Below are 12,583 nucleotides of genomic sequence, written 5' to 3'. Positions count from 1 at the left end.
CCTAGTCCGTCTGTCCACCACTGTCTCCCTAGAATCTGGCACTCTGCCCTGGACTTAGTAGGCCCTCAATTAATATCTGTGGATGAAGAAGAGAAGGAATCGCGGTGATTATCCCCGGGTTTTCCCAAACCAGCTCCTGTGCTCTCTCCCCGGCCCCTCTTCTTTTCTGTCTGTGGGGCCTCCTCCTTCCCTCCCTCCCTCCCACCTCCCAGGGCCAGCTTGGGCCCTCCATCCGGCCTGCATTTTTCCGGGTTTGATATCATTTTTTCCACTCTCCCGCCTGCTGCCGGCTGCCTCTGCCAACTTTCCACAAGTATAGCCCCTCCCCCATGACCACAGGCCTCCAGAGACCGCTTGGGGTTGGGGGAAGACCCTCCTCCTTTTCCCTTCCCCAGGCTGAGGCTGGGACAGGAAAGTTTGCCAAGACTGCCCACCGGCAAGATTGGGGTGGGGGCAGGTCAGAGCTGGAGGACATGGTGGCTCGCCTCCCTGTGCTTTGGCGTCCTGGCAGCAGGGACTTGGCCCACGTGTGGGGCTGAGGCATCTGAGCAGGCAGCTGGACGGGGGCAGTGGTGTCAGGCATCAGGGACACAACGGTCCGAACCTTTTGCATCTTGTTCTCCTCTCAAAGTAGTGTGACACCACTTCTCCTTAGGCTGGAAACTCCTGACCTGACCCCCAAGGCCCATCCCCACCCAGACTGGATGCTTCACTCCCTCCTACTTCTCACAGAGACGTAGGAGAAGGCTGGGCCCTGGGCTCTGGTCCTTACTCTCACTGGCTGGGTGGCTCTGGGGCACTCACTTCACCTCTCTGGGCTTCAATTTCCACAGCTGCAAAAATGAGCGACTTGGATTACATTGCGGGTCCATCCTGAGGATTAATGGATTGAATTTTATGGAGTCCACCCACCCCCTTTATGTTGTATGCAAAACTGTGTTCGAAAGTCCATTTCCCTGAGAGTCTATAGTTTTTTGTCACATTCTCCAAGAGAACGGTGGGAGATGTGAGGGACAAGGACGCCTGGTGTGCTGCAGTCTATGGGGTCACAAAGAGTTGAACACTAGTGACTGAACACCACCACCACCAAGGGAACTATGGGGAAGTTGGGCCCAGCCTTCTAGTCTCACAAGCCTGGATTGAATTCTGGCAACTTCACTTACAGCAGCTGTGTGATCTGCAGCATTAAGCCTTCACTGTTTGTTCCTCTGTTTTCTAGCTAGTTAAACATGGGTTGTGAAGATTAATTGTTGTGACAGCTTTGTATCCAGCCAGCTCCCAACAAACACCAGCTATTATATTGTTAGGGTGCAGGCTAAAATTCCTTTCAGAGAATATTTTGTGAATTTAAACTAAAAAATGGATTAATGAGAAAATAGGAGGTTATCACACTGAACTGTGGTTGTTTGTGCTCTACTAGGTCTCCCTCAGAGTTGTGGGGCAGGGGCTGTGCCCAATAGTTCCGGGAGGAGCCTGAATATACAATTTGTCCAGTGATCTTACTGACTAACCCTGATACCCAGAAAGTGAAAATTAGTCGCTCAAGAGTCCTGTCCAACTCTTTGGGACCATGGGTGGGAATCTCCAGGCAAGAAAACTGGAGTGGGTTGCCATTCCCATCTCCAGGGGATCTTCCTGACCCAAGGATTGAACCCGGGTCTCCTGCATTGCAAGCAGATTCTGGGCTACCAGGGAAGCCCCTACCCTGACACCCAGGTCAGCAGGCTAACCCAGTCTGTGTATATGGGCAAGCAGGACACAGAGACACCTGGACGAACCGCAAAGAAGAGGTCTGGGCACTCAGACAGGAGATCCTTCTGGTCTGGTTTATTGTGGTGGGCATTTCTGAGTGTTGGCCAGAGCCCAAGGACAAAAGAATTTTCGTTTTTTCTTTCTTTCTTTTTTTTTTTTTTACAAAAAGACACCCACTGCATAAAAAACCCAATTTAGGCTTTGGCCCCGTAGTCTGTCCATCACTTCCCTAGGGCAGAGGTCCGTGAAGCTGTGGCTGGGGTGATGCTCTGTCCCATGGGGCAGCGGGCGGCCAAGACCCACGCTACACACTCTAACCACCAAGACTCTGCCCCTCGGCGGTGCTAGTGGAGCCTAGAACGCACCCCAGTGTCTCATCACCCCTTGGAGGGCAGGTGGGCGACCTCAGAGCACGGCCAGGTTGTGGCAGGACTTGGAGCGGGCCTTGAGAGCCCGGCGGCGTGCGCTGCGGGCTGTCAAGCGAGCCAGGAAGCGTCGAGCACGCTGCCCCAGGCTCGCCCTTCGTCTGGGCGCGGGCGGCTCCCGGGCTGCGCAGTCCCGGCGGCGCAGGCGCAGTTGGCGCACCACGCCTTCGAAGAGCTCGGCTACGTTGTGCTGCAGCGTGGCTGACGTCTCGATGAACTTGCAGTCGAACACCACAGCGCAGGCGCGGCCCTCTGAGAGGGCGGGGTCAGATAAGCCAGGACAGAGCCACAATCGGAAAGAGATAAAGGTAGCAGAAGGTGTGGTCAATTTCAACCAGGAAGCACAGTTTTTCCTTTCCCCATACCTCGTGCTCCATGCCAGGGGACTCATATAAATCTGGCTTTGAGGAGTTAGTTCACAGGCTAGTGATTGATACTGGTGGCAGAAATGAGGCTGGGAAGACAGGGAGGTTCGGAGCAGTTAGGTCCCACAGAAGAGTCTTGAAAGCCAGGGAAGGGGTCTAATCTGTGCATCAGAATTAGATGGGGGAGTTTGTTAAAATGCAAGATTGTTGAGCCCAGCCACGGAGATTCTGATTCTGTAGGTGAGGCTTGGAACCTGCAATTTAACACAACCTCCCGGGGGTCAAGTTGCAGAATTTCGGGATGTCTGCTTATAAAGCATATGGTCTTCCAGCTGCAGGATGCCACTGGACTGGATGTAGGGCCCTGGGGTCTAGTCCTCAGTGGCTGGTGACCTTGAGGAACTGGCTTCCCTGCTCTGGGTCTGAGTTTCCATAGTTTTCAGATTTTACCCTATGAGTAGGGCCATTTTAAGATCTGTATCTTGGGATTTTCCCAAGGTGACACAGGGAATTATGGCTGCATTTGCCCCCTGATCTGTCTAAAGTATAAACCTCATTCCCATCCTACTAGTTAGATCATCCCAGCACTTCTTCCTCAGCCAGGGTCTCAGTACCCTGAGAAAGACCTGTATCTGTCTCACCTGATACATCAATCATATTAAAATAGTCTCCATCCCACTTTAAATACAATTTGAATATAACTTTAAACATTTTGGTTTGCAGTTGCTGGCTGAAAAATATTATGTTTTGTAGACAAACCTCTGTGAAATTTGAATTTATAATTTTCTAACTATTTTGGAGCCAATAATTGTCTTTTTCAGGTCTCAGATGTTAAGTCCCTGAAAAGTTTATAGGCACTGGGCCTGTCATGCCTGGTGAATTGTGTCTCTGACTAAGGGCACTGGGGCACATAGGGGGATTTTTAGGCAGAGAAGTGACAAAGTCCGCTCTAGTTCTGGAGAACTCCGGCAACTGGTGGGGAGAACCCATGGAATGGGGACAGAGAAGTATAGGGGTTGGCCCAGGCTAAAGTGGAGATGCCAGGATGGGGCAGAGGTTGTGGGCATGGCAGGGGGAGGGAATGTGGGGTTAAGGGAAGCAGACTTGACAATATTTGGGGACTGGTTAGAGGGAGTGAGAGAGGAGGCAAAAATGGTTTCTAGCTTTCAGGTATAGGCAAATAGATGTAGGATGGAGGTGGCCGGGGGGATGGGGTGGGGTAGGACTGAGGTGGGGGGTGGAGCACGAGTTACTGAGAGGAAGAGCGCTGGAGGAGACACAGTGACGGTGGGGCTGAGAGAAAGGCGGGGAAGGAGGGTGGAGGGCTCACCTTCCACGGAGACTTCTCGGCAGCGTGCCAGATCTGCCTTGTTGCCCACCAGGATGATGGGCACATGGTCCGCCTGATGTGTGCGCCGAAGCTGGATGCGGAGCTCAGAGGCACTCTCGAAGCTGCCCCTGTCTGCGATGGAGTACACGATGACGTAGGCGCTGCCCACCTGCAGGCACGACTCCTGGCTCCAGCTTTCATCCTGCAGGGCAGGGAATCAGAGGGTACTGAGGCCCTAGCTGAGAAAGGAAGCCTGGGATGGTCTAACGGGTGGGATGGGACTGAGGTTTATACTTTGGACAGACTGGGGGGCAAATTCTGCCATAATTTCCTGAGTCACCTTGGGAAACCACCAATCCTCTCTGAGCTGCAGTTTCTTTGCTTGAAAAATGGCACTACTTCGCTCCATTCTCTCGTTCATTGATTCCTTCTATAGGCAGGACAGAGGGGCTTCCCTGGTTGCTCAGCTGGTAAAGAATCTGCCTGCAATGCAGGAGACCCCGGTTTGATTCATGGGTCAGGAAGATCCACTGGAGAAGGAATAGGTTACTCACTCCAGTATTCTTGGGATTCCCTAGTGGCTCAGATGGTAAAGAATCCACCTGCAACATGGGAGATCTCAGTTTGATCTCTGGGTTGAGAAGATCCCCTGAAGAAGGGAAAGGCTACCTACTCCAGTATTCTGACCTGGAGAATTCCATGGACAAGGAGCCTGGCTACAGTCTATGGGGTCACAAAGAGTAGGACACAACTGAGCGACTTTCTCACACACATAGGCAGGACATCGGAGACAAGATTTATTTGGTTCCTGTTCCTTCTAAGGAGCATTCTGACTTTGCCTGTTTAGCTCTTTTGTCTCGTCTGAGGAGGGTCTGGTCTTGCTGGACAGTTCTTTTGACCTTTTGCAGTCCAGAGTTAAGAGAGAAAGGAAGGGAGAGAAGTGAGGACAGAAGGCTGTCTTCTAGGGGAGGACTTTTTCTGGATAGTCTTGGAGAGTTGGAGGAGCAACAGTGGGTGTGAGGGAAGGGTGTGGGTGAGAGGCAAGGGGCATTTAAAAAAGTGGAGTCCTTTCAAGATGTTTGACAAGGAAAGGCAAGAACTGAAATAATTTTGGTATTCTGTTTTGGATGATGGTCTTTTGACAGGCACAGCACTCAGACTGAACCACCTGGGTACGAGTTTTCTAAGTGTTTAATAAGTCACAGTTCCTGCCCTCCAAAAGCTCATGATCAGGAAGGGATGCTATGGAAATGGAGATATAATGCAGTGTGATATGTACCATTAAGAGAGGCATAGGCAAGTGACTGCAGGAGCCATGGGGCTTGAGGCAGGGGTAGACCAGAAGAACTCAACTGGGCAGAGTGTGAGAGGGCTTCTAAATAGACTGGTAAGTGGGGTTAGAAAGGATGAGCAGGCTGAGCAGCAGGGAAGATGGTGGGCAGGAGTGGGAGATGCAGAGTGTGGTAGAAGCCTTGTTTGTTAGGGGAAAAGAAGCCAGGAAAGTTTTCTGATAACCAAATAAAGTAGATAAGTAGGGAGGCATCGGTATCCATTATTGTCAAAGCGGGTAAGTTCTCAACAATCATGCTGATCCTTCCCAGATAACTCTGAACTGAGTCAGACAGATGTGGGTTCTCATTCTGGGTTCTTAGCTTTGACTACGGACAGGTTCCTTTCTCTCTCTGAATCTGTTTTTTCATCTGTAGAATGAGAGGGGGTCTTGACCATTCATTCATTCATTGCACATATTTATTTATGAAGGATTTGCTATGTGTTAGGATCACAAAAGCTGGTTGGTACATAGATTAGTAGGTAAGAACCCCTTGAGGGTTGATTAAAAATGTAGATTCAGAACCCCACTTTTATAGGTTCTGTTTCATTAGGTCTGGGGTGAGACTTGAGAATCTGATTTTTAATACTCTCCAGGTGACCCTGATGGACAGCAAGGCTAAGGTACTACTGTGAGCCAACAGTCCTCCCAATCCTGTCAGATTTTGTCTCTCTGACATAAAAAAATATCATCTAACCCAAGGATAGAAAGAATGGATGTTTATTTCAATAAGGCTGCTGCTGCATGGACCCTCTTTGGGAAATGCCTTCACAGACACTGGCCAGGGAATCTGCAGGGAAACCAAAGGCCAGACGAGAAGAAAACACTTTCTTAGGCCACACAACAGTTGGGCGTAGAATTCCAATTCCTGCCACCTAGTCCAGTATTCTTCCTCCTCTGTCTCCCACATGGGACTCTTAGACTGATCACCCTTCTTAAGTCCCTGGACTCTGCCCCATAGGATTCTCAACTGTATCCAAAAAGTGGACCCTCTCCAGACACTAGTCTGTGAGCTCCATGAGGCCAGAGGACTTGTCTGCTCTATTCACTCCTAGGTCTCCAGTGTCCTGGCCCATGGTATATATCCACCAATGTTTCTTTCTCCCTCCTTCCCTCCTTCTCTCACTCCTCCCTCTTTCCTTCCCTCCCTCTATTCTTTAATAAATAGCCTGGGGTATGAATCAGCCACTGGATCCCCAAGGCTTTCCACTGGGGCAGAAGTATATGGGACCCTGAAGGCTGCCGCCACCTGGTTGACCCCAAGGCTGGCCATGTGCAATGGGGCCACAGGGACCCAAGATGAGACCCTGGGGTGGGCCTTGCACACCTGGCCCTCCCCTTGCCTTGGTTGAGGTGTGGACCAACCAGTATTTCTTAATGAACAAGTGAAGAAGTAGAACCTTGGATGGAGGAGGTTCAGAAGGTGATGCTCCCAGTGGGGATAGAAAGGGGCAGTCCTAGTGCATAAGAGCACAAACTTGGATTTCCCTGGTGGTTCAGTGGTTAAGAATCCCCTGCTGATGCAGGGGACACAGGTTTGATTCTTAATCCGGGAAGACCCCACTGGCCGAAGGGCAGCTGAGCCTGTGTGCCACAACTACTGAAGCCCTTGCACCTACAGCCTGTGCTCCACAACAAGAGAAGCCAGCACAATAAGAAGCCCACTCACCGCAGTGAAGAGCAGCCCCATTCGCTGTAACTAGAGAAAGCCAATGCACAGTCAAAACAAATAAATAAATATTTTTAAAAAGAGTGCAAACTTTGGGGTCTTATAGATCTGAGTTTGAATCCTACTTGCTATCTGAGAACTTTGGACATGTTACTTAACCTCTCTGAGCTTTTGATTTCCTCATCAATAGAATGAGAATCAGAAGTACAATCACTCAAGTTTTTGTCTTGACCGAATGTCATAATATATATGTCTAGTGCTTAGCACTCGGGGCTGACACTCAAGAAGAGGGTGTTCCATCAGTGTCAGCTGCTCTTAGGAGAATCATCATCATTATTATGATGTTCATTTGGACCTGGGTTTCCTTTTATGCTGGGGAAAAGGAATTGGTCCCATAGCTCCTTCATCCCTAAATTTGGGCCTATCACTGGAGCTGTCAGCCATTCTTGTCAATGACCCAACACTGTCCCTCTAAGTCCCACTCTGTGGACAGGCCTACCCCTTAGAGAGATGGGATCCAGGCGATTTTTGGATCCTTCTCTTTGCTTAGTTGTATTTCTTCAGGGTTCTATAGTGAGCATACCTGTATAGCAAGAAGAAAAGAACTCCCAACAAGATAAGAAAAAGCATACTGGGAACATGTCCTTGCCTGATGCTCTCTTCCTGCTTTGGAATGGGCTATCGAGGGACATCCTTGGTGTCCTTTTTTTCACTAGCTACCAAGTTATGATTAATAAGAATTATCTTTATTGCCAGTTCTTCACTCATATTCACCAATTTTTTCATGCTCCAAACTGTGCTTACCTCTGTGAAACTGCATACTGCTGCTACTGCTAAGTCACTTCAGTCGTGTCCGACTCTGTGCGACCCCATCCCTGGGATTCTCCAGGCAAGAACACTGGAGTGGATTGCCATTTCCTTCTCCAATGCATAAAAGTGAAAAGTGAAAGTGAAGTCGCTCAGTCATGTCTGACTCTTCACGACCCCATGGACTGCAGCCTACGTCCATGGGATTTTCCAGGCAAGAGTACTGAAGTGGGGTGCCATTGCCTTCTCCGTGAAACTGCATAAGAATGTTAGAAAAAAAAAAAGCGACTAGCTGGTAAGGAAGGCAGGAATGATCCACCCATTTATCAGGTGAGAAAACTGAAGCTCAGAGAGGGTAAGCCAGTTGCAGAAATCCTATGTGTAAGACAAAGGAACGACGGTGTGGGGGGGTGTTCCCTCCTCTGTGCAATGTGAGTGGGTGAAGTGGGATGAGGGTGCTCATGAGAGGAGGTTTGCAGGGGTAGAAGCACATTCTGGGATGCTATCAGGAGGGGATGAATAGACTGAGAAAAGAGGGTCAGCGTCATTAGGTTCTTCTGGCTTTGGTTGGAAAGGCTGCTGAGGAGCTGTGGATTTGGGTACCGCTCACAGCTCCATGAGGAGCTGAGGATGGGCCCTGCCCCATCCCTGCTCTGGATGTCCTACGAGAAGACAGGGGTCTGGTACTAGCCTCAGCACTGCTGCCCGGCTGAGTCGCTCAGTCGTGTTGGACTCTGTGCGACCCCAGGGATGGTAGCCCGCCAGGCTCCTCTGTCCATGAGATTCTCCCAGGCAAGAATACTGGAGTGGGTTGCCGTATCTTCAGGAGATCTTCCTCAGCACCCCTCCCCCCAAATCCTGCCTTCTGTGCCATACCAGCTTCTCAGCCTCCCAGGTGTCCATGACCAGCAGCGTGGTGTCCTCTCCATCCACTGTGAGTGTCCTCTCGTACACATCTTCTGCAAAAGAAGAAAGCTGGGTTTCAGGGAGGAGACGCAGGCCTGAGGATGGCTGTAGCCCTTCCTAACCCCTCTTTTCGGTCACATCGCACCCTCCACTTCTTGAAGTGTTCACCATACTTGTTTGACGTCTGTTCCTCCTGATGGGTCAACAAGCGCCAGGAGTCCTGGCTCCCCTGCTCCCAGCACAGTACCGGGCACATAGTTGGTGCTGAGAAAGCTTTTGTTGGTTTGTTTGACTGAACAGATGTGGAGCAGTGGGGTTAAAGTGGGGCTGGGAATTCTCCCAGTCCTGCTCTGTCCCTGGCTTAGTGTGTGCTTCAAGAAGGTCACATCACCCTCTCTAGACCTCCGTCTTCCCATCTGTTGTACATACCGGTATACATGTATAGACCTTTCATACAAGTTCTCACTCTGCGCGACCAAGGCTGGAGAAAGGGCCTGGTCAGAGTGTCTCCACCTCATCTCTGTGGTTAAGCCTCCCCTCCCCCTGCCCACTCCACACACACACTCATCCTGGGTCCATTCCACCAGCCCTGAAGGGATCCATCTTCATTTCTTCTGTCCTGTCCCTGATCCCCATCATCCTGGGACCTCCAAGCCCTCTCAGTTCACTGCGCCTCTTGGGAGTAGAGGAACCCAGGGCCCAAAACTTAGAATCTGGGAGTTTCCATTTGGGGCAGGATTTCAGTTTGGCTGCAGGTCATGATGGATATGGATGGTTGTCTGTGGGGCTGGTAGGGTCTGAGAGTTGGGAGAAGTCCACTGTTTCTTTATAACTGGGACTTGTGGAACTCAGAACTGCTTCCCTTATGACATGAAAATGAAGCACACACCTCTCAGCCATGAGAAGTTAGCAAACTTCTCAGCCGCTATTCAAGGAATTCCCCTCCTAGATCTCTCCCCTCCCCTAGATCTTTGTGTGGGTTATGCCCTGCATAGCTCTGCTGCTGCTGCTAAGTCGCTTCAGTCGTGTCAGAGTCTGTGCGACCCCATAGACGGCAGCCCACCAGGCTCCCTGGTCCCTGGGATTCTCTAGGCAAGAACACTGGAGTGGGTTGCCATTTCCTTCTCCAGCTGCACAGCTCCAGGGGGCCTCATTCACTTCCCAGCTTGGGTGAATGACGCCCCTTAGGGTTGAGCAGGGCAGGAGTTTTACAGCAGTTCTTGGCAGCCTTTTGTCCCAAATGAAAGGGATTTGACTCCTTTGACCAAAACCCAGCCCAGCCCACAGGCTCCCTACCTCCCAGCTGTTCGTGGAGGTCCCTCTCTTGCTTCCCTGCAAAGAGACTGGCCAGACTGGTCTTCCCGACACCAGGATCTCCGAGCAGGACCACGCGATAGAGGGCCTCCCAAGAGCTTTCAGAGTCGCTGGATTCAGAGGACCAGCCGTTGGGGGCAGGTGAAGGTTGCCAGGTAGGGGCGTTGAGGGAGACTGACTGGCCCAGTCGGGGATGCTGGGACTGTGTAGAGGGTGCTGTGCCCAGAAGGCCAGGCTGGTGGCCCCGGGCGGACAGGGGCAGTGGAGTGCTGGCTCGGCGACGCAGGGGGGTCTTTGCTTCTTGCTGAGTATTTAGGGTCATCCTTGGGAAGGGGGGTTTCCTTCCTTCCTTCCTTCTGCAAGAAGTGGGAGTGGGTGGTGAGCCAGGTGAGGTGCTTTGAGCCCCTTCTGTAGAGTCCTGATGAACTGCTGCGCGGGCTTCCTCCAGAGCCCTTTCGAGTCCCGATGGGAGGAGGCGGCACCCAAGATCCTCCAGATGGGGGCTTTCTGGCTTCAGGCCCAGAATGAACTTGGGTCAGGCCGGGAGGGGTGAGTGCGCGTGAACACACACACGCATACACACCCAGAGGCCACTTCCTATGCTCTGAGGACGACCCACTCCCCCCAGACACATAGGCAGAAGGGCAGCAGGGAGACAGGATGTCCACACAAGCATGCACACAGAGCTGCCCCCCGTATTCTGAACAGGAGACCCACGTTCATGAAAGACCCCTGAATTGCCCCCTTCTCCGCTTCCCCACGGTTGGATTGGGGTTGAGGAGTACAAGGAGAGTTGAGAGCTCCTTGGTTGGGGGCGGGGTGGGGTGGGGTGGGGAATTCACTTCTGTGGCATCCCAGGAGAGCTGAGGAAGAGGCCCGGGAGGACAAATCAGTACTGCCAAAGACTGGGGGTCTGGCGGGGGCGGGGGGGGGGGTTCTGTCCGGCTGAAACCTGAGAGCCCCGGTGCCATGGGAACAGCGTGTCCGGCCCGCCCCCTCCGTGAAAAATTCAGGAGCGACTGGCACGACGGCCTCCAGCTGCTGTTGGAGGGCGGGGCTGTGACAAGAAGGGGTCCCGGAGGGCAGGGGGGTGGGTGGAGAGGAGACCCACAGAGCCCAAGAGGGCATGGCATTCGCAGAGTCCGAGCTGCCCCAGTCTCGAGGGTCCTGGGTGTGAGTCCCCAGATCCCAGGAGGGTTCCCAGGCCATCTAGCTCTCCCGACCCCAGATCCGGGGACCCTCACCCCGGGGGGCGGGTTCGAGGGCCCCCTCCTCCTCCCAGCTTGCGCAGCAGAACCCTTCCGCCCCCCTCCCCCCCAACAGACGCCTTGGAGAACTCCGCTCCAACTCGACTAAGTTGGTGGCGGGCTGCGTGGGCCTTTACCTTGGAGTGGGAAGGGATCCAGGGTCCTCGGCGGCCGCAGCTGCCGGGTGCTCCAGGCTGTACCACTGCCTCGCCGCGCAGCCCCTCGGCCGGGTCCCGCCCAGCCGCCAGGGCCGGGGAGGAGCCGCGACCCCGCCCCGTCCAGCCCCGCCCCATTAGGGCAGCCCCGGGGTCTCCGCCCCATGGCTTTGGCTGCTGAATGAGTTTTTGCAGAACTCCGCTGACCCATTGCTTTAAGTTCCTTGCCAGGGAGCGGGGAATAACAGTGCAAGGACACAGGTCCCAGATTCCTGAGCCTGGATCCGCTTTGCATCCACATCTATCCACTCCATCAGTGGGGTGACCAACTGTTGTTGTTCTCGTTCAGTTGCTAAGTCATGCGGGACTCGGCGACCTCATGGACTGTAGCACGCCAGGCCCTCCTATCCTTCACTATCTCCCAGAGTTTGCTCAAATTCATGTCCAGTCTGAAGATGCTATCTAACCAGCTCATCCTCTGCCTCCCCCTTCTTTTGCGTTCAGTCTTTTCCAGCGTTAGAATCGTTTTCCTATGAGTCCGCTCTTCATATCAGGTGACCAAAGTATTGGAGCTTCAGCATCAGTCCTTCCAGTGAGTAATCAGGGTTGATTTCCTTTAGGATTGACTGGTTTGATCTCCTTGAAGTCCAAGGGACTCTCAAGAGTTTTCTCCGGGCTTCCCTGATGACTCAGTAGGAAAGCATCTGCCTGCCAAGGTAGGAGACTCGGGTTTGATCCCTGATCTGGGAGGATCCCACATGCTGTGGAGCAGCTAAGCCCATACACCAAAACTACCGAGCCACCATGCTAGAGCTTGCAAGCCACTGACCCCTGATGCTCCCCTGCCCTAGAACTCATACGCTGGAACAAGAGAAGCCTCCACAGTGAGAAGCCCATGCAACCGGAGAGTCGCCCCTGCCCACTGCAACTAGAGAAAAGCCCAGCAACTAAGACTAAGCACAGCCAAAAAAATGTCTTCTCCAACACCACAATTCAAAAGCATCAATTCTTCAGCTCAGCCTTCATTATGTTCCAACTCTCACATCCATACATGACTACTGGAAAACCCATAGCTTTGGCTATATGGTTAGTCTAATCTTCACAAAAACCCCTTGGGAAACTTGTTAAATATTCGGTTTCCTGGTCCCACCATGCAAGAAAGACAGATTCAGCAGTCCTGTAGAGAGGTTTGAATATCTGCATTTTAAACAGATGGCTAACTGAGCCTGATGCAGGGTTCATAGACCCCACTTTGAGTAAGTGCTTTGGATGGAGAATTAATT

At 52.2% G+C, this 12,583-nt stretch overlaps 1 protein-coding gene across 2 annotated transcripts; it reads right to left on the bottom strand.

Annotated features, from left to right (window-relative positions):
* Window positions 1-1,819: 1,819 nt before the first annotated feature.
* On the bottom strand, window positions 1,820-11,403 carry REM1 (RRAD and GEM like GTPase 1). 2 transcript variants are annotated; one of them, XM_065919742.1, is made up of 5 exons: window positions 11,283-11,403; window positions 9,881-10,254; window positions 8,555-8,637; window positions 3,873-4,074; window positions 1,820-2,429 (listed from the first exon to the last, which is right to left on the bottom strand). In XM_065919742.1, exons 2-5 carry the CDS (start codon window positions 10,218-10,220, stop codon window positions 2,158-2,160), a joined length of 897 nt encoding a protein of 298 aa, XP_065775814.1. In that variant the 5' UTR covers window positions 10,221-10,254; window positions 11,283-11,403; the 3' UTR covers window positions 1,820-2,157. The 2 variants fall into 2 exon arrangements, with proteins under 2 accessions (XP_065775814.1, XP_065775815.1); XM_065919743.1 differs by having other exon boundaries at window positions 9,881-10,409; window positions 11,283-11,386.
* Between the last annotated feature and the right edge of the window lie 1,180 nt (window positions 11,404-12,583).

This window comes from Muntiacus reevesi, chromosome 2 (assembly GCF_963930625.1).
Source record: "Muntiacus reevesi chromosome 2, mMunRee1.1, whole genome shotgun sequence".
NCBI classification, from domain to species: Eukaryota; Metazoa; Chordata; class Mammalia; order Artiodactyla; family Cervidae; genus Muntiacus; species Muntiacus reevesi.
This window is presented reverse-complemented; position numbering and strand designations above follow the sequence as displayed.